Consider the following 21958-nt stretch of genomic DNA (forward strand, 5'->3'; position numbering starts at 1 on the left):
GAGAGACCACTATGCACCAGCCAACTCCCAATTGCTGTAGCTCTGTGTGCGACCAGCCACTGAAACAAAGTGACTCGCCTCGGCTGTCTGGAGTCCCACAACCTCTCCCAAAAAGCTACCAAGAACTCAGCTGTGAGACCCTGCTCCTGCCAATGAAGTGCTGCAGCGGGGCGAGCCTCTCTCTGTGCTGCCAGTATGTGACGTCCCAGTCGAATAGTGTACTGAAAGAAAGGGACACCTGGGTGGTCTGCAGAAGAGAAAGGGTCCCTCCAGAGCCACTCTTGAGGGTCCCATTGTACTCGTACCAGTGGACAACACTCCCAGGCCCACATCCTCCAATGTCCAGTCTCAAGAGCTGCTGGGTCAGGATCGATGACACAAGTCCTCCCACAGATGCCCACCACTTGGATCCTCTGAAAACAGCACTCTGCCACCTGCGGGGCCTCTACTGCAACTCGCTGTAAGTGTCCCTCACCCTATAGCTCGAAAAACAGGGAGGGAACAGTCTCTGAGCAAGCCCAAACAGAGATGAGAACCTCCAGTCGCATGAAGGCTCCCATCCATCTGGGCACTGCTAACTCAAGAGGCGTGAGCCACTCAGCTGGTACTGCCTCTGAGATGTCTTGACACATGGTCTGCACCCCTCTGATGCCCTGCACCTGAAAGCCCTGTAGCTCCTCTGACAAGCATGAAAACTGTAACCAGTCACCTAAAGAGCGTGCTGGACCCGCTGCCATGGAATCCCAGGAAACATGAGGCCGACTACGAACCAAGTGCCCTCTCTGAGTGCTAACCATGGGGTTCCAAACAAGTGGCTGTCGCAGGCGCTTCTCCGTGCAAGTAGGTTGGCGCTGCTCCAGGCCTCGCCTCAAGTGCTCCCAAGAGCGAAGGAACCCCACAGCAAAGTGATCCTCTAGTCTCCTGCTCAAACCAACTCGACGCATCTCTGTGAAGATCCACCTGGTCGAAGGTTGCCAAAGGCCTCCTGCCTGAGGCACCCTAGCCCAAAGCCGCTGTAACAAGAACTCCTTCCAGGGCTCCTCACCTGGAAGAAGACCTTGGACGATGAACTTCCCAAGAAGGGCTCTGCTCTGCTATGCTGTGTCAATGATCCCAAGCCCTCCCTGTGAACAAGGAAGAGTGATGACCTGCCAAGCCACTTTGGCTCGGGCAGTCAAAGTGTCTCGCCATGACCAAAGGAAGTTCCTGATCAGCCGCTCTACCTGGCTGATACAAGAACTCGAGAAGATCCAGCAAGAAGTGATGTACCACATAGTAGCCAACAGCACCTGGTTGGCCACTACAACTCTGCCAGCCAAAGAAAGTCGTGCGGAGCTCCAATGTAACAACTTCCTCCTGATGGACAAGAGGAGGGGAGCAATCTGCTGCTCGGGAGACAAGTCCTGACAACCCAAGTACCGAACTGTCGTCCCTGGGGGAATCCACCTGAAACCCTCACCTGGTGTTTAGTCGGGCACATGAGCACTACCAACCGAGAAAGCTAGTGTCTTTCTCCAGTTGATCAGTGCGCCAGATGCACAATAGAAGGTCTCAAGAGCCTGCTCACACCTGTGAAGGTTGGCCTCCCGGCCATCCAAGTACAAAGCTGAGTCATCAGCAAACTCAGCAAACTCAGCGTCCAGTAGCTCATCTCCCCGAATAGGGAGTGCTAAGCCCCATAGACCAACCTGTTGCGACACCAAAAACCCGCTCATCGCCTCAGCATAGAACAGAAAGAGGAAGGGGGCAAGAGGACAGCCCTGTCTGACCGAACGTGTGAGCATGAAACGATCACCTCTACCTCCTGAAAAAAGTACCTGACTGTGTGCCTGTCTGTACAAAGCTGACACTCCTCTGGTCCAAGCATCTGAGAAGCCCATCCTGTGTAGAGTACCCTCTAGAAAGTCCGAGTCAACTCTATCGTATGCCTTCTCAAAATCGAGAAGAAGAATCACCAAATCCTCACCACGGAGCTGCGCTAGGGCAGAAGCCTCTCAAAAAGTAAAGATGTTGTCAAGGATACTGCGCTCCTTGACAAAACCTATCTGAGTCCCATGTATAAGGCTCTCTAGAAGTGGCTGGATCCTCAAACTCAGAGCCTTGGCAAGAATTTTGTAGGCTGAGTTGAGGATGGTGATGGGGCGCCACTGTCGAATCTCATCCAAGGAGCCACCCTCCTTGGGAATGAGGTAGATCAGACCCTCACTCATGCTGTCAGGCATCACTTCTGTGTGCAAGATGTACTAAAAAGCACTACAGAGATCTGGGCCAAGCAAGTCCCAATACTCCAAGAAAAAACTGGGAGTCAATCCATCCTGACCTGGACAGCTATCACGGGGGAGTGCACTAAGAGCCGTGTGCAACTCCTCAAGCTGAAGTGGCAGCTCAAGCCTCTCACGCATCTCCTCGGTCACAAGGCAAGGCATGTGTGCCCACACCTGCTCCCTGCATGCATCCTGACGCTCTGACTGAGGCTCTCTAGACAGTAACTCACGGTAAAAGTCAGTAGCAACTGCACGCATGTCCTCTGGCTCAGAAGCAACTGACCTGTCGGGCCTCCTCAACTTGCCAACTGTCCCACCCAAGTCACTGAAATGGTCACTAGTGTAGAAGCGATCTATCCGCGATAGATTCACTCCTCCCACTCTGCGGTTCGAACGAGAGAAGGCCAGGCTGTCTGGGGGCCTCAAAAAACCAGAGTGCTGCCACACATCCGAGACTCTCAGAGTCATACAGAACCTCTCCCAAGCTGCCAGCTCAACTCCATGCACAATAGCATGGCTACCACCAATCCTGTCAGAAGGGTCCAACAACATCTTGAAGTCCCCCCCTATGCACCAGTGTTCTGCCTGCGACAAAGACTCAACTATCTGTGACCAAAACTCTGCTCGTGCACTCGGCACATTGGGCGCATAGATGTTCAGAAAGCCCACAAGGCAACCCTGAAACTGCATAGTGATCCACTGAACCCTGCCTGGCACAATAATCCCTCTGCCCACAATGGCCTGCTGCAAAGATTCCACAATAGTCATACATACCCCACCTTGGATGCCTCCAGGTCCAAAAGCAGCTGACCAAAAAGTATCATATCGTCCACGCAAGAGCTGACCACAACGTCTAATGCTGCTCTCACAGAGATGGTGCTCCTGTAGCAGCAGGAGATCAATCTCTCCTCCCACAAGGAAGCGCTGAAGCTCCTGACGCAGTCGGCCCCGCTGATGCTGAAACTGGGGCCCACCAAGTCCCTGCACGTTCCATGAGACGATCCTCATGGGGAGCGAGAAAGAACAGATGCTGCCGTAGCAGCTAAACGTGCTATCTTCAAGGCTGGCTTGGATGGGGAGTAATCGGCATCCGAGCGTCCTCTAGATAGGCGTGACTGCAACGAGTGCGTGGCTCAAACCCAAGTAGAGCGAGCCGTACGTAAAGCAACCTCCTTTGTCCAGGAGTCCTCATGAATGTGTACATATCATGTCAAGCACTGCATATCGGCAAAGAAATAAACCACAATGTGTCTACATCTTGCTGTATCTGGAGGGGTCACCGCAAACTTGGCCAATGGCCACAAAGTCTGAAGCATTTCTGTAACTCCTAGTTCTCCCATGTCTCGAGAGAACTCTAGGACCTGTGTATGCAACCACTCCAACACTGAGTCGAGAGTCCACTCAGTCTGGTCCCTGCCGCAAAGGGGAAAAGAGAAGCCAACCGCCAAGTCCAAGGCCTCTATCCCCCTAGTTGCAAGGAACAGAACATGGACCCTGAAGCAGGCTGCCTCATGGTCTGCTGAGGGGTCGCTGAGAAAACGTGTAAAGTTGTAGTCGAAGAAGTCTCATCGGCACTGAATGTCGAAGCTCGTCAGACCACGAGGGACTGCTGCAAAGGGATACGTCTGTACTTGTAGAGGGGATCGCAAGAAAGGTTGTCCCTCTCTCGCCAAGCGACTCGTGGCAAAGGCGTTGCTAAGAGATCTCCTAGCAGCCGGGGATGGCCGTGGCTCCTGGGTCGACTGTGGAACTGAAGCGGGACGGGGGGGTGTAGATGATGAGCGCGCGGTGGTGTGTGCAAGTGAAAGAGCACGCGAGGAAGTGCAGTGTGTGTGCTGAGAGGGTAGGCGAAGTGCAGCAGGAGAGGAAGCGCTAGCAGAAGAAGAGGGAGAGAGAGAGAGCTCACGTTTTTGGGGAAAACTCAATAAGTGAGTTTTGGGTTTTCCCACTTTTATTATAAGTGACTTTTAAAAAACGTGTCTATGTTCAATATGAACCTGGACAAAGTATAAAAATGTACAAAAAGGGGTTATTTAGGCCTTTAACCCAACAACCTCCCACTTAAAGGCATAAATGGCGCCTTTAAGCTACGTGACTCCCACCATCTCTATGCATAGATGATGTTGTGCTTTGGATAAGCACTTAGTGAGAGCATCGGCTGGATTTTGTGATGTATGGACCTTAACCAATGTAATAAGGCCATCCTCAAGCACTTCTCGTATGAAGTGATACCGCACATCAATATGCTTTGTGCGTGCATGAAACATGGCATTCTTTGCCAGACATACGGCACTTTGGCTATCACAACCAAGCATAGGTGCCTTGGCAGGCAAGCCAAACTGACTGCATAGGCGTGCTAACCAAATAACTTCTTTGGAAGCCTCAGTGGCTGAAATATATTCAGCTTTTGTAGTAGACAATGCAACAATCTTTTGCAATCTAGAACACCATGAAACAACACCTCCCGCAAGAGTAAATACATAGCCACTTGTGGATTTCCTTGTATCCACATCACCAGCCATGTCAGAGTCACAAAATCCCTTCAACTCCATTGGTCCTTTACCATAGCAGAGGCATTTGTTTTTAGTCCCTTTCAAGTACCTCATAATGGACTTCAGTGCATCCCAATGCAACCTGCTTGGATTAGCCATAAACCAGCTCACAACTCCCACTGCATGGGCTATGTCAGGCCTAGTAGCAACCATAGCATACAGAAGTGAACCACAAGCTGAAGCATAAGGCACACTTTGCATGTCATTGGCTTCTTCCTTTGACTTGGGACAATCATCCTTGGAAATTTTAACATATGGCTGTAATGGCACACCAAGAGGCTTTGCTTCAGCCATGTTAAATCTGTCCAGCACCTTTTCAATGTACTTTTCTTGCGACAAATACAATAGGCGCTTGTCTCTTTACCATGTAACACGCACTCCAAGTATATGTTCAGCTGCCCCAAGGTCTTTCATTGAAAACGCAGATTTCAGCTTCCCTTTAAGAGCATGTACAGTGCTTCTTTTCTTTGCAGCTATCAACATATCGTCTACATACAACACAAGAATGATCGGGCTGCCATCCTCATCACGTTTGGTATACAAACAATGGTCTGCATGGCTTCTTTGTAACCATGTTCAAGCATAAAGTGATCAAACTTCTTGTACCACTGTCTACATGATTGTTTCAGCCCATACAAGCTTCTATTGAGCATACATACCAAATGCTCCTTGCCAGGGATGACAAAACCCTCGGGTTGCTTCATGTAAAGCTCTTCTTCCACATCACCATGCAAGAAAGCGGTATGTACATCCATTTGGTCCATTTCCAAATCAAGAGCAGCCACAATGGCAAACAATACACGCAAAGTGGTCATCTTCACAACAGGAGAGAACACTTCCTGAAAGTCTATGCCCTTGGTTTGAACATATCCCTTTGCCACAAGCCTTGCGTTATACTTGGGTTTTGCATCAACAGTTTTGATTTTATACACCCATTTGTTAGGAATAGCCTTCCTTCCTTTGGGCAATTCAACCAAATCCCAAGTATGATTAGCATGCAAAGCTTTAATCTCTTCCTACATAGCAAGCTTCCACTTGTTGCTGTGCTCACATGTCTTTGCCTCTTTATACGTAAGAGGCTCTCCCTCATCTGTCAACATAATGTAATGCAAAGAGGGGTCATATCGACTCACAGGCCGTCTTTGACGAGTAGAGCGTCTCACCCAATGATCCACATTATCCGGCAATGGGTTTACATCAGGTGGCAGTACAAAATCATCAACAATGGGCTGTTGTACATCATTTTCAGCACCATTTTCAGCATTGTTTCTTGGCTGCAAATGCCCTTTAGGAGCCTCAATTTGCTATCCAACATCATCTGGCTCAAACACCACTGGATCATCTACATTTTCAGCCATTTGTGGTGCATCCTGAGGGTTCCAAAAAGGCCTAACAGGTGGCTGGTCATGCTGAAATTTCACCCTTTTATGGTCATGCTGTAAGGCACAATTGTTTTGAAGCAGCCTTGCCTCATTAAAAACAACATCCCGGCTGCGTACAACCCTTTTGAGCTGAGGTAACCAAATCCTGTAGCCCATTTTGCCTTCTTTACCATATCCCATGAAGAGGCCTTTAATGGACTTCGCATCTAGTTTACTCCTCAACTCAGGTCTAACATGCACAAAAGCTTCGCAACCAAAATGTGTAAGTGATCATATGAAGTAGGCTTGCCAGACCAAACCTCTTCAGGGATGTCACCTTTCAAAGACATGTGAGGGGATCGATTGCATATATGCACTGCAGTTTTCAAAGCTTCTCCCCAAAATCCATGAGAGAGATTAGCTGTGGACATCATGTATCTCACCCTCTCACAAAGTGTCCTATTAAATCTTTCAGCCACACCATTAGAAGAGGGGTTGTATGGCACAGTAAGCTCCCTCTTAATGCCCAAATTTTCACAAAACTTGTTAAATTCAGCACTTGTGTACTCCCCCCCATTGTCTGTACGCAAGTATTTTAGCTTTCTACCTGTATGGGTGGTCACAAATGCATGAAATCTCTTAAACGCAGCAAAGGCTTCATCCTTAGACTTAAGCAAATAAACCCAAATTTTCCTAGAATGATCATCAACAAAGGAGACAAAATAACATGCACCACCCATAGACTTAGTAGGCATGCTACATACATCAGAATGTACAAGATCAAGCACACAAGATTTACGAGAGACACCAGAGTAATAAGAACGCTTTACTTGCTTGCCATATTGACATTCATTACAAAAATCAAGCTTTGTGCCTTTAGCATCAAGCTTGTTCAAAGTACAAAGCTTAGAAAGGCCCTTTTGGCTCATATGGCCAAGCCTCTTGTGCCACAACTCCATGTGAGAGTTAATTTCAGCCAATGCAATAAACTTGCCCAACACGGCCTTTCCATGCATGCAGTAAAGTGTCCCTTTCTTTGTGCCCTTTACAATCAGCCTTGAGCCTTTGGTCATTTTCCATGACTCTCTCTCAAACAAGATGCTGTAACCATGCATATCCATCTGACCAACAGAAAGCAGACTCTTCTTGATTCCCGGCACATATTGAACATCATGCAAGACAAGCTCATTTGTGCCATCTATGGAGAGATGCACAATGCCAATACCCTCAATGGAGCATGCATGATTGTTTCCAGGTATACATGGCCACGCTTGCCTGCATCAAAAGTAGAGAAACACTCCTTGATAGGAGTCACATGAAATGAAGCACCGGAATCAACAATCCAAGTTTGGGACAATGCATCATTGACAGTCAACAAAGCATCAATACGATCACTCTTGGTGATCTGCATGTCTTGTGAATGAACATTTAGAGAGGTATCAAAGTCATAAGCATCATCATCTGACAAAGTGGCACACAAGATGTCCTCTACATCTGACAGCTCCTCAATCACGACACTAGAAGCCACATTGGCCTTCTCTTTGTCCTTTGAGCTATCCTGTGCATCTGCCTTGACTTCCTTCTTCTCTTTCTTTTTGTCTCCACCTTTTTTTTTTCTTTCTAACTCAGCTTTATAGTAGCTGCAATCGGGTTTCTTGTGACCTTTCCTGCCACATTGATAGCAAGTCACATCACCCTTGCATTTGCTTGCATTTCCCCTTTCTTTACTCTTACTCTTACTCCTTTGTGCATAAGCATTCTTCTTTTCTGTTCTGCCTCTAACCATGTTGGCAGAGCTGCCTCCCTCTCCACTTGCTTTCCTCCTGATTTCTTCATTCAAGATAGAACCCCTAACACCATCAAAGGTCAAATTGGGGTTATTGGACAACGAAACCACCAAAGTTTCCGATGACTCAGGTAAGGTCATAAGCAAGAAGATAGCTTTCAGCTTATCATCAAAAGGGGGCAAGCCAGAATCCTGTAACTGCGAATAGTGACAAGTGCTCTGCCGCGCTCTTGGAATCATCTAGTTGCATGCCAACAAGTTTTCGCATCAAGTGCACCTGGTTGACAGGCGTTGTATTTTCATACATTCCCTTTAACTTTTCCCACACATGAAAAGCAGTCGTGAGACCTTTCACATCAATGACGGTCTCATCTGTCATGGCCATTTTAATGTATGTAACGGCTTTCCTGTTCATGCTAACCCATGCTTCATCTGTCATATTTTGTGGCTTCACCTATTCAAGTGCCCCTTCGCAATCCTTAAGAAATAGGATTCCTTGAATCCTGTCTTTCCAAAGATCAAAATATGTACCATCGAACCTCCTAATCTAAAAGAGGTTCTTCACATCCGAAGAAGATGAGGCCATAGTTGAACGAAAGAAGAGGGGTAATACGCTGAATTTTTGGGCAAAATGCGCAAAAATCGGAGTATAGCCTCACAGAGATGGGCACTACAACTCCAAATGGTCACAGGAGCAATTTGGGGCAAAATAGGTCAATTTGGACACAAAATTCAATTTCTGAAATTTATGCGCAGGAAATTTCAGCGAGCGAATTTGTGCTCGAAAACAACAAATTTAGTTGTTTTTAGCCTCAGAAGACATACATAAGGCTAATACACAGCCTTTAGAAGCATGAAAGCGCAAAAGCCCCAATTTGTAGCATCAAAATTGCATGAAATTGAGCCACAAATGGTCATACATCGACAAAATTTGTCAAATGTGTGTGGATTGCATCTATTTGCACTTTCCCCAATGTAATCACACCATAAAAACACTTGCAAAAACTTGCATAATCTGAAATTTGCTTAAAACACCTGTTTTAGGGCTTGTTTTTCGACAATTTCAGGGTTTTCGGGTAGCGGGGACTTAGCAAAAGTATTTCCACACCTTAATACATCATTTGCAAAACCTTTGCAAAACCTGTATTTTCGCTGTCATAACCTGTAATTTCCTGTTTTTGACCTAATTTCAGCCTGTTTTAGGTCAATTTGGGTTGCCGGGAGGACGAGTCCTTTGGCGATGAAATTGCAAAATCTCGCGATAAAGTTAACCTTCTTGGCTAAAATTCAGCGTTTGCAGGTTTGGGGGCAAACCCTAATCGTACTCTGATACCAGTTGATGAGCGCGCGGCGGTGTGTGCAAGTGAAAGAGCACGCGAGGAAGTGCAGTGTGTGTGCAGAGAGGGTAGGCGAAGTGCAGAAGGAGAGGAAGCGCTAGCAGAAGAAGAGGGAGAGAGAGAGAGCTCACGTTTTTGGGGAAAACTCAATAAGCGAGTTTTGGGTTTTCCCACTTTTATTATAAGTGACCTTTAAAAAATGTGTCCAGGTTCACAAAGTATAAAAATGTACAAAAAGGGGTTATTTAGGCCTTTAACCCAACAGTAGGAGCAGGGGGAAGAGGTGGAGAAGAGGGGCGGCGGGAGCAGGAGGCGAGGGGGGAGGATGATGAGGGGGAAACTCTGGGGGGAGGGGGGAGGGGCTGTCGAGGTTGAGCTGAAATGGGGGCTGGAGCAGGGACCTCATCTTGCTCAAGAGGACCGAAACGGTTCCCCGTGGGAACCCACTGTTGCTGTGCAGGTGCCTGAGGACCACTTTGAGTGCCAGGCTGTCGTTGTGGCCCTTGTCATCGTCGACCACGGACCTGCTGCTATCCCTCCTCCGTTGGAGCCCCAGGCTCGGAGGGTGGCTCTGCACGTGTGTGTTGTGTCTCTGCCTGTGGCTGCTGGCCAGCCCTTTTAGGCTGGGTCTGGGTCTGGGTCTGGGTCTGGGTCTGGGTCTGTGGTGTAGGTCGAGGCCTCCTCCGTGGACAGGCCTTCGCAAGATGGCCCATCTGTCGACAAATGAAGCACTGGTTCGGGAGGCCCAAATACTCCACGCTTTGTCTAAACTAACCCCCACTCACCCGAGGCAGAAGAATGACCTTCGGGAGAGTGTGAGTATCCCTAACCAGAACGCGAACTGAGGGAATGCCGGCCGCCCTTGGCAGCTGCTGAGGCTGCCGTGCGAGGTGTCTCCAGGACAGTCCGAATCGCTGAGCCTATCATGGACAAAAGTGGTAAGTACTCCCTCCACAAACCAGGAAAGCAGACGGAGATGGGGATGTCTGCCTCCTCTGCCAGAACATCTGAAGCAGGGTCAAAACCATGTCTCCACTGTTGAAAGTGGGCTCGAGCTGCTCGGATGGTCAATGGACTCATGGCGATGACCTTGGATGCCATCTCGGGGGTCTCGAACTCGATCTGGTAGTAGCCTCGTCCGAGGATCTGAACGTCCAAGATCTTGCCCACGTCTGCAAGAAGGCGGGCCTGGAGAAGGTCACGCAGCTCTCCTCTGCTGGGTCTGGTGCCGAGAATCTTGTAGACGACTGAGGTCGCCTGCAAACTATCCATCTCTGTGGCTAGGCTCGCTTGCTTTGTTTGGAGTAAGAGCAGTTCGAATGGTGGGCTCAGCGGGTCGGGCGAGGTGACTTCATCAGAGTCCCTCTGTGGTGGAGCTGGAGCATCCATCTGTGTCTGCTGTTGTGAGGAAAGGGCGGAGAAGCATCGTCGAAAAGAGAAGCTTTTGCTGGACCGAACCCATCAATGGTATTGGCGAGGCCCGACAAGCAGGATGGCCGTCTTTTTGCCGGATTGAGAGGCGGGGCTGGCGGGCTGAGATAAAAAAGCGAGGCGGGTAGGGCAGCGGGCAGGGGGCAGTGGGCGGGCTGGGCAGCGAGCTGGAGGAAGCGTGCAGCAGGTGCCGGCAGCGAGGGCAGGGGAGGAGGGGGCAGCGACGGCGCGCGAAGGCTGGGGGGGGGGGGGGGGGGCAGCGATGGCGAGAGGTTGGGCGCGACAGCAGCAGCGAGTGAGTCTTCAATTGTGTGTGTCCGAGCAGATCCTTATGCCTATTCCTGTTGGCCTTTTTTTTATAAGCGATTGAGTCTGCTCTGTGAATAGGAAGGTTTTGGAGAACAACTAGCATTTTGCATGAGATTGCATGAGATTTTGCTTATTTATCTTTGAAAAAACGCTTTTGTTGAAATGTGTCATGCAAGCTGGGCTCCAACAGTTACTTTAGTCTTTGTGGAATCTTGTAGTGCAAATTTTGTTTTGTCCTCACTTAATTTGAAGCATTAGATTTACCATGCAGACATATGCTTCAGGGTCCCTGGAAAGAGGCTGGGGCGTCAGAATTAACACTTCAAATTGATGATGAGAATGTTAACGGGGAAGCTGTTGCTATAGCTTTGTCATACCTGTATGGACATCATCCCAAGCTGAATGACAGCAATGCTTTCAGAGTTTTAGCAGCTGCTTCATTTCTGGACTTACAAGTAAGCTATTTTACCAATGTTTGTTAAGAGCCTCTTTCTGTTGGGGCATATGTTATTGTTTTGGAAGAGGTTATTTGCCTACATACAGTCATAACACATCAAGGTTTTTCTTAAGCAACTGACTGCCCTGCTTTTCCAGTGAGTGCCCACTACTCTCCCCTTGTCTTGGTGTCTCTTTTTTAACGCACAAGAACAGAGCTGAATCTCTATCACTGAATAACCCCTGGAGATGCAAAAAATGAGCATGTCCCAAGGGTAGTACAAAACTGATACAGCGGGCCCAAAGGCCACGAGGAACAGAAGAGCTGAGGCTGATACACAGACAAAAGCTTCGGGACAGAACTTCTCCTTCTGGGCTGAAACTAGCAGCCCTACAGAGGAAAGAGATAGGGGACTGATAGTTCAAGAGCCTGGACCAGGAGCCAATCGAGTACTTTATGCAGAGTCCATTCTGTGTGATCCCTGCCACACAGCGGAAAGGAAAAACCAACCGTTGTACCCAAGGTCTCGGTACCTCTGGCTGCAAAAAAAAGAACATGTACTTCGAAACAAGCTGCCTCGAGGTCAGGGGATGAGTCGCCAAGAAACTGCGTAGAGTCGTAGTCGAAGAAGTCCCATCTTCGATGAATGGTAAAACTGGTCAGCTCGCGAGGTATTGGAGAAGCTTGCACCAAAAGTGGCGTCCTCAAGTACGATAGTCGTAGGCTGGCCACCAAGGGGGGCAGTGTGGCGAGCCCGTCCCTGATGGTGGTGGCCGTGTACCTGCTGCCAACCATCAGTTGATTGTCTATCCATCTCTAAGAAGTATGAACTTGTGCACCCTGGGTCTGTGTGCTTGTCCAGCCTTGGGGGGCTGAGCATGTGTCACTTCAAGGTCTCCTGTGAGACCAGTCTTCGCGAGATGGCCCATTTGTATGCATATGAAGCACTCATTTGGGAGACCCGAATACTCTACGGTTTGGCACATCCGCCACTCACCCTAGACAGAAGGACTACCTTCGGGAGAGGGGGGGTGTCATGAACCAAAACGCATATAGTAGGTATACCTGTTGCCTTGGCAACGAATGAAGCTTCTGTGGGTGGGGTCTCCCAAGACAGTGCCAATCTCGGAACCGATCCTGAATAGAAGCTGTAGGTACTCTTTCCTCAGCTGACGAAACAAACCGAAATGGGCAAGTCTGGTTTCTTGACAAGAAAATTAGAAGCTTGGTCGAAACCATGGTGTTACTGTCGAAAATGAGCCCTGACTGCTCAGATGGCCAGCAAACTCATTGAAATGAAGTTGGAAGCCAACTTAGGAGTCTCAAACTTGATCTTGTAGTAATGACGCCCAAGGAGTTGTGTGTCGATGATCTTTCCCACCTCTGCAAGAAGGTGGGTCTGGAGGAAGTCGAGCACCTTGCCTTTGCTGGGTAGAGTGCCGATAATCTTGTAGATGACAGAGGTGGCCTGAAGGTGCTTCACCTCTAATGCAAAGCTCGCTTGCCCTGTCGGCGATAGAGCAAGTCAGATGGTCGGCTCTGCAGGGTCAGGCCGCATCCAGGCCATAATTGAGAGGCATAGCGCAGCTCCTATGAGGTTCTTTATAGACGAGGAGATTGATGCCACGATGCAGTGGCCCATGAGAGAGTTCAGGTGAGGGTTATTACAGGGCCTGCACATTGAGGAGGTTAGGCTTTGGCAGATAGGCCACCACCTGGCTCTACTACTACACTTATTTGTGCACATTTTAGCTCTTGTTTTTTTTTTTTTTCCGAGAAAAAGATCCTATTATTAGTTAATGAAAACTGCCCATAGGGCTACAACCTCCTCTGCAAGAGAGGGCTACAACAAGCATGATGGGGAGACTCTCCCAATGAAAAAACAACATATATACAATGAGGCTAAATCAAGAGATGGGAGGAGGGAAGAGCCACACAGGTGGACAGTAGTGCCATCTGAGCACCCCTTGGACTATGGTGTAGAAAGCATAGTAACAGGGAATGGCCGTTTTCAGGTCTCCGTTCCCCGTTCCCATTCCAAGTTCCTGTTCCGAATTCCCGTTACGTGTTTCAAACGTGAGTACCCGTAACAGGGAATGGCATTTTGTTCTGCGTTCCCGTTCCGGTTTCCCGTTCCTGGTAACTATGGTAGAAAGGCCCAAGGCGCCAAAGTCGAAGGAAAGCCTCGCGGCGCTCCCGCATGCGGTCGGAGCTGCCCTGTAGTCCCTCAAGCTGTCCTCTGAGAGTATGGATCAGCTCTAGCCAAAAGTCACGAACAGTCTCTGCTGGTGGCACAGGGCGAGCCTCAAAGATGCGGAAACAGCGGGCCCGCCAGATGAACCAAAGTGTTAGGCCACTGATGAGCTCCCAACACTCCTCTCTCTCACTGCACCACTCTTGTGGAGTAAGCTCTGTAGCAGGCTGGAGTGTAGGACGTCCCCCCTGCATCACTATCATCCTGCTGGTGGAAGATAGCTCAAACTGAAGTGCCGGGCCCGTGAGGGTGGACCAAGCCGCTGCCCCCCAAGTGTACTGTCGAGCCGTGGAGGGAGCAGGCATCAGCCGAAGAACTCGTAGCCACACCTGCTGGGCCGAGGGACAGTCCCAAAGACAGTGACGCTGACTCTCCACCAAATGGTCACAAGCTGCACATGTGGCCGAGAGACCACTATGCACTAGCCAGCTCCCTACTGCTGTGGCTCTGTGTGCGACGAGCCACGGAAACAAGGTGACTCGCCTCGGCTGTCTAGAGTCCCACAACCTCTCCCAAAAGTCTGCCAAGAACTCGATGGTAAGACCCTCCTCCTGCCAATGACATGCTGCAGCGGGGAAGGCCTCTCTGTGTGCTGCTAGTATGTGCCGTCCAAGCCGAACAATGTACTGAAAGAAGGGGACTCCTAGGTGGTCTGCAGAAGAGAAGGGGTCCCTCCATAGCCACTCACCGGGATCCCACTGTACTCGTGCCAGTGGACAACACTCCCAAGCCCAAAGCCTCCAGTGTCCAGTCTCAAGAGCTGCTGGGTCAGGGTCTATGACGCAAGTCCTCCTGTCACGAGGACGTGGCAGTTATTAACCATGTCACAGAGATGTGGCAACTGCTAACCTTGGTTGTTGGTTTCTTTCCAATGGGGTTTATTTTATTTGTTTTGAGACCCTCTTTTTGAAGTAGCAAACGGTCGGACATTGTATGGCCAATGTGAACGGTAGATTCACCCTCAGACGGGAAGTGGTCGGCACTGGAATTCGTATGGTAAGAGGATGTCTAGGCTCAGAGCAAGATCATATAGGTCCCCCTGTCGCACTTAGCAAGTTGGTGGATACTAGGAAGTGAACTCAATTAAGGCGTAAAGTCAAGGTGGGACTACCAACAAAAAAGTATCCGACAGTTGGGCCACATTGCATTTTTGGATGCGGTCCCAATGAGGATAGATGGTCAGAAGACCAGTGGGAGCCCAACGGAAGCATCTCCTAAAATTTAGGGAACTGCTGTTTTGGGCCGTGAAATGTGTTCGCGTCATTACCTCCGGTATGACTAGGGGAACACTTTATAACTCTGCCGCGAAGTCAACTGACGCGTCGGTTGGGATATTTTTAAGCGGCGAACCCGAAACGGGAAAATGCTTGAAAATGCGCCAAGTGTCACATTTTGGTGAACTTTCCTCTTGCAGAAAAATGGGCGCTGATTTTTATGCTGGGAGAGGCCTCATTTGCAACCTGTCACAGGTTAAGAGCTATGGAGTGCTTTCTTTCCCTCTCATGTACAGTGTGGTGCTAGGAGTGATGCCCTGCACACTACACACTGCTCTCTCTCTCCCCTACGTGCAGTTATGTGATGCCCCACAAGAGGGCTACTCATTTGACTGATGTACAGTTGTGTGGGTTCATGCTGAGGCAAGAGCCTCCTTGAGCAGGAACAGGGGTAGCTAACTGCTGCTCCAAAGCAGGCACTGGTGAGGGTCATAACCTTCCGTACAGGTGCAAAATCAGCGCTGTGTATGCGCTGTAATTTCACTGTTTTTCAGCCATACGGACGCCAGGACCATTGGGAATCGTGCCCCACTGGCGGAGGACAGTTAGGGGACTGTTTGGGGCTGAAAACAGGGCAAAAACCAGTAAATACAGTGTGCTGAATTTACTGTTTTTGGACAGGAATCAGAGGGTATACGACAGTGCAAGCGAGTTCCAGCAGGGGAATTGGTTTCGCGCAAGTTTTGGGGCTGTTATGCTGCCGAAATTTGGCCAAATCCAATGGTATCTAGGTGGATACACGTAAAGGATTCCCAGGACCTTACCTTGTAATTTACCCTCCTTAAGAATAAAGAAATACCGAAAGGGGCGCCAATTTTGGGGCCTACAGGTTGTCGGCGTCTGCTCGGAGCATTCTAGCTTGCGAGCCGTGTGTGTATTCAAGTGTTAACTCCCGTCGCAGGTTCTCTTTGCAAAGTGCTCTGTGTGTGTGTTTAAAGTAAAGAATTTCGGGTGAAAGCCAATGCCTACCGCCCTACGGGCCGGTTTCACCTCCCACAGATGCCCACAACTCGGATCCTTTGAAAACAGCACTTTGCTACCTGCGGGGCCTCTACTGCAACTCGCTGTAGTCGTTCCCCACCCTGAAGCTCGAAGAACAGGGCTGGGACAGTCTCTGAGCAGGCCCTGACTGAAATGAGAACCTCCAGTTGTGTGAAGGCTCCCATCCACCGGGGTTCTACTGGCTCGAGAGGCATGAGCCACTCAGCTGGAACTGACTCTGAGATGTCCTGACACATACTCTGCACCCCTCTCATGCCCTGCAGCTGGAAACCCTGTACCTCCTCTGACAAACTTGTGAACTCTAGCCAGTCACCTAGAGAGCGCGCTGGACATGCTGCCATGGGACCCCAGGAAACATGAGGTCGACTACCAACCAAGTGGCCTCTCTGAGTGCTAACCATGGGGTTCCAGACGAGGGGCTGCCGTAGGCGCTCCTCCGTGCACATCGGCTATCGCTGCTCCAGGCCACGCCGTAGGAGCTCCCAAGAACGAAGCAAACTCACAGCGAAACGGTCCTCCAATCTCCTGCTCAAACCAACTCGGCGCATCTCTGTAAAGATCCATCTGGTCGAAGGTTGCCAAGGGCCTCCTGACTGGGGCACCCTGGCACGAAGCCTCTGCAACAAGAACTCCTTCCAGGGCTCCTCACCTGGAAGAAGTCCTCTGACTATGAACTTCCCTAGAATGGCTCTGCTCTGTTGTGCTGGATCAATGATCCCAAGCCCTCTCTGAGAACAGGGAAGCGTGATGACCGACCAAGCCACCTTGGCTCGGGCCATCTGAGTGTCACGTCCTGACCAAAGGAAGTTCTTGATCAGCCGCTCTACCTGGCTGATACAAGAACTCGAGAAGATCCAGCAGGAGGTGATGTACCACATAGTCGCCAACAACACCTGGTTGGCAACTACTACTCTACCAGCCAGCGACAGACGTGCTGAGCTCCAATGTAACAACTTTCTCCTTATGGACAGGAGAAGAGGAGCAATCTGTTGCTCGGGAGACAAGTCCAAACCAACCTGACAACCCAAGTACTGAACTGCAGTCCCTGGGGGAATCCACCTGAAACCCTCTCTTGGCATCCAATCAGGCATAGGAGCACTACCAACCGAGGAAGCCACTATCTTTCTCCAGTTGATCAGTGCGTCCGATGCACAACAGAAGGTCTCCAAAGCCTACTCACATCTGTGAAGATTGGCCTCCTGGCCATCTAAGTACAAGGCTGAGTCATTGGCAAACTCAGCGTCCAGTAGCTCCTGTCCCCGAATAGGGAGTGCTAAGCCCCGAAGACCAACCTGCTGTGACACCAAAAATCTGCTCATCGCCTCCGCATAGAACAGAAAGAGAAAGGGGGCAAGAGGGCAGCCCTGTCTGACCGAGCGTGTGAGCATGAAGCGCGCACCTCTCCCCTCTGCCAAAAGCACCTGACTGTGAGCCTGTCTGTACAAAGCTGACACCCCTCTGATCCAAGCATCTGAGAAGCCCATCCTGCAAAGAGTGCCCTCTAGAAAGTCCCAGTCAACTTGGTCGTCGGCCTTCTCAAAATCGAGAAGAAGAATCACAAGGTCCTCACCACGGAGCCGTGCCAGGGCAGAAGCCTCCCAGAAAGTAAAGATGTTGTCAAGGATATTGCGTTCCTTGACAAAACTTGTCTGAGTCCTATGTATAAGGCTCTCTAAAAGTGGCCGAATCCTCAAACTCAGAGCCTTGGCAAGAATTTTGTAGGCTGAGTTGAGGATGGTGATGGGGCTCCACTGACGAATCTCATCCAAGGAGCCACCCTCCTTGGGAATGAGGTAGATCAAGCCCTCACTCATGCTGTCAGGCATCACTCCTGTGTGTAAAATGTACTGAAAAGCACTACAAAGATCTGGGCCAAGCAGGTCCCAGTACTCCAAGAAAAAGCTGGGAGTCAACCCATCCTCACCTGGACAGCTACCACGAGGAAGGGCCCTCAGAGCTGTGTGCAGCTCCTCAAGCTGAAGTGGCATCTCTAGCCTCTGGCGCATCTCCTCTTTCACAAGACATGGCATCTCTGCCCAAACCTGCTCCTTGCATGCATCCTGCCGCTCTGACTGAGGCTATGCCGACAGTAACTCATCTTAGAAGTCAGTAGCGACTGCACCATATCCTCGGGCTCACAAGCAACGGACCCATTGGGCCTCCTCACCTGACTGACCTTGGCATGCGAGTGCCGAGGCCCCACTGTCTCACAAAAAGCACCAGTCACTCTGTCACCCACCTGAGTCCACTGAGATGCCTGTCCGTGGAAGGCAAACTCATGACGCCTGTCGAGCCTGCTGTAACTGCTCCTCCAACCATGGACTGTCTGGATGCTGCTCCTGCATCCTCTGCAGTGAAGCAATACCCCGTCTGAGACACTGCTCCGCCTCTCTCGCTGCAACCCGGCGAGCCGGAGACTCCTGAAGAAAAAAGTGGCTAAGCTGAGCTAGGCCTGAGGCCACTCTGTTTGCAGGTGAATCCTGTCTGTCCATATCCTCTGTCCAGAGAGCCTCTACCCTCTCTCTGAGTGCTGAGTCCAACAAGACCCTCTCTGGGATGCGGAGCATCGTGCTCCCACTCCTCTGCCTGTCTGCCACTGTGAGGATCACTGGTGCATGGTCCGAGAAGGAAGTCCCTGCCAGGATGCCCACTGAACCCCCCAAGTCACTGAAGTGGTCACTAGTGTAGAAGCGATCTATCCGCGATAGATTCACTCCTCCCACTCTGCGGTCCGATCTAGAGAAGGCAAGACTGTCTGGGGGCCTCACAAAACCTGAGTGCTGCCATGTATCCGAGACCCTCAAAGTCATACAAAACCTCTCCCAAGCAGCCAACTCGACTCCATGCACAGTAGCATGGCTGCCACCAATTCTGTCAGAAGGGTTCTCCAACATGTTGAAGTCCCCTCCTATACACCAATGATCGGCTTGCGGCAAAGACTCAACAATCTGTGACCAAAACTCTGCACGAGCACTCGCCACATTGGGCGCATAGATGTTCAGGAAGCCCACAAGGCCACCCTGAACCTGCATAGTAATCCACTGAGCCCTGCGTGGCACAATAATCCCTCTGCTTGGCACAATAATCCCTCTGCCTACAATGGCCTGCTGCAATGAGTCCGCAATAGTCATACATACCCCTCCCTGGATGCCTCCAGGTCCAAAAGCAGCTGACCAAAAGGTATCATACCGTCCACGCAAAATCTGACCACAAGGCCGAATGCGGTTCTCGCACAGATGATGCTCCTGAAGCATAAGGAGATCAATCTCTTCTCCCACAAGGCAACGCTGAAGCTCTTTGACGCAATTGGCCCCGCTGTCGCTGAAACTGGGGCCCAGCTACTCCCTGCACGTTCCATGAGACGATCCTCATGGGGAGCGAGAGAGAACAGATGCTGCCGCAGCAGCAAGACGGGCTATCTTCGAGGCAGGCTTGGATGGGGAGTAATCCGCATCTGAGCGGCCTCTAGATAGGCGTGACTGCAGTGAGTGCCCAGCCCAAGCCCAAGCAGAGCGAGCTGTACGTAGCGCAACCTCCTCTGTCCAAGAGTCCTCATGAATGTATACATAGCAAGGCAAACACTGCGTATCAGCAAAGAAGTACACCACAATGTGCCTACATCCTGCTGAGTCTGGGGGTGTCACCGCAAACTTGGCCAATGGCCACAAAGTCTGCAGCATATCTGTAACTCCAAGTTCTCCCATGTGGTGAGAGAACTCTAAAACCTGTGTATGCAACCATCCCACCACTGAGTCAAGGGACCACTCTGTCTCGGTCCTACCACAGAGGGGGAAGGAGAAACCAACTGCTGAGTCCAGGGCCTCTGTCCCCCTAGCGGCGAGGAACAAAACATGGACCCTGAAACAGGCTGCCTCATGGTCTGCTGCGGAGTCGCCGAGAAAACGAGTGAACCCGTAGTCGAAGAAGTCCCAGTGGCGTCTGATGTCAATGCTCGTTAGCCCACGAGGGATGGTTGCAAGGGAGGATGTTTGAATCTGCAGAGGGGGCCGCAAGAAGGGGTGACCCTCTCGCGCTAGGCGACTCGTGGCAAAAGCGCTGCCAAGAGATCTCCTAGCCGCTGGAGAGGGACCAGTCGCCTGAGCCGACTGAGGAATTGGAGCAGGAGGAGGAGAGGGAGCTGGGGCAAGAGGAGGAGAAGTGGGGCGGGATGGGGCGACAGAGGTAGAGGGGCGGGGTGGAGAGGCGACGGGAGCATAAGGCGGGGAGGATGAGGCAAAGGGAGGGAACTCTGGGGGGGGGGGGGGGTGTTTGCGGTTGTCGAGGGAGAAGCTGTAGCGCGATAATGTGTCGTGCTCTCTACAGTGTGGGTGCCCCTTAGAGCAATGTGCGTGACAATCTCACTCAAACAAATGGAAACTCAGTCAAAGAGAATGAAACACAGAAACAATGGATAACAGCAGAACAACAGAGACACAGCAATAGACTGGAACATATGGACTCGACTATCTCAAAGAACCATGTACAGACTTTGGCGTGGCAACACACTCAGTTCCAGCCCAGGACTCACAGGTACAAATGGGGGTGTCGAGGCTCAGATGTGCAGGGTGGGTGCAGAGGTGCTCTGTCTAAAGACTCACTCTAGACAACTGTGTCGCTGGACCAGAGGTGAAGAGGATATGAAGCCGATGATGATGTGAAGAAGATGATGATAATGACCCAATGGCCCATAAATGTTAGCCACCTAAGCCAATCTTATAGTGAGTGGTGGTGGTAACCTGGCCACGATGTCCACTAGACCACCGTCCGTATCCTGCCGCGTGTCACTGCCCAGCCCAGCCCAAGAGAGTCCGTCCAGTGTGAACCAGACCAGACGGTTCACACCAGACCAACTGTACTAACTGAGTGTCCTGTGAAAGTGACACTATAGCCTGCTACAGGTTGCCCGCCACAAGACCTCTCACCGGGACGGTGAGAGGAATACTGAAAAAACTGTGAAAGAAAACCGTTAGGTACTGCATCTGTACATCCTTCTTGAAGCAGGTTCTAGGCCCAAAAGTGGAGTTTAAACACACTGCACTGCTAAAAAAATGATGTTCTACAGCAAAGAGATAAGCTCAGTTTGATTCCAGTGCATCATTTTCTGCCCTAACCATAGTGATAGGAAAATGACTTGGTCCTTGCTTGCAGTTGCAAATGAACTTGCCACACTTTTTGCAACAACACTCTTCTCGAAAGGAGGGATAACCATAAGCCCGAGTAACACCGCAAATAGGGTTAAGCTATAGGTAGCTCCATCATGATGGCAGAACAGAAATGCCTTCACAGCAACAGGATGGCAACCAAGTGAATGCATCGAGCCATCTTATCATGCAGGTGTTGGGGGAAAAATTTTCTGAGCGTGAGAAGGGTGGGGAAGGCTAGATAGGGGCAAGGGGGTAGGTAGGGGCGAGGCAAGGGAGGGGGTGGGTAGGGGCGAGGGGGGGAGGGGTGGGTAGGGGCGAGGGCAAGGGAGGGGAGGGGAGGGTAGGGGCGAGGGTGAAGGGGGTGGGTAGGGGCGAGGGCAAGAAAGAGTAGGGAGAGAGGGGTGGGTAGGGGCGAGGGTAAGAAAGGGTAGGGCGAGAGGGGGTGGGTAGGGGCGAGTAGGGGTAGGGTAGGGGCGAGATTGTGTGAGGGGGAGGGTAGGGGCGAGAGGGGAAGGGAGGGGGTGGGTAGGGGCGAGAGGGTGATGGGGTGGGTAGGGGCGAGGTTAGGGGCGAGAGGGGGAGGTTAGGGGCGAGGGTAAGTGAGGGGAAGGGTAGGGGCTAGGGAAGGTGAGGGGAGGGTAGGGGCGAGAGGGGGAGGGTAGGGGCGAGGGTGAGTGGGTGAGGGGGAGGGACTAGGGCGAGGGGGTGAGGGGTAGGGTAGATAGGGGCAACCGATGAGCACACAAATATCATTAGTAATATAGCTATCATGATCTTGATTTTGGAAGTCATCTTGCAAAACGCGCTC

The 21958-nt window shown here is 50.7% G+C and overlaps 1 protein-coding gene across 3 annotated transcripts in view; it reads left to right on the top strand.

Annotated features, from left to right (window-relative positions):
* The window catches only part of LOC147443789 (BTB/POZ domain-containing protein), a 76670-nt gene that overhangs the window by 44561 nt on the left and 10151 nt on the right, over window positions 1-21958 (top strand). For all 3 annotated transcript variants that reach the window (XM_086526581.1, XM_086526583.1, XM_086526580.1), the window contains exon 2: window positions 11312-11495. In XM_086526581.1, coding sequence (XP_086382707.1) covers window positions 11312-11495 — 184 coding nt within the window. The remainder of the gene's footprint in view (window positions 1-11311; window positions 11496-21958) is intronic.

This window comes from Adiantum capillus-veneris, chromosome 13, assembly GCF_014529385.1.
Source record: "Adiantum capillus-veneris isolate H3 chromosome 13, ASM1452938v2, whole genome shotgun sequence".
NCBI classification, from domain to species: Eukaryota; Viridiplantae; Streptophyta; class Polypodiopsida; order Polypodiales; family Pteridaceae; genus Adiantum; species Adiantum capillus-veneris.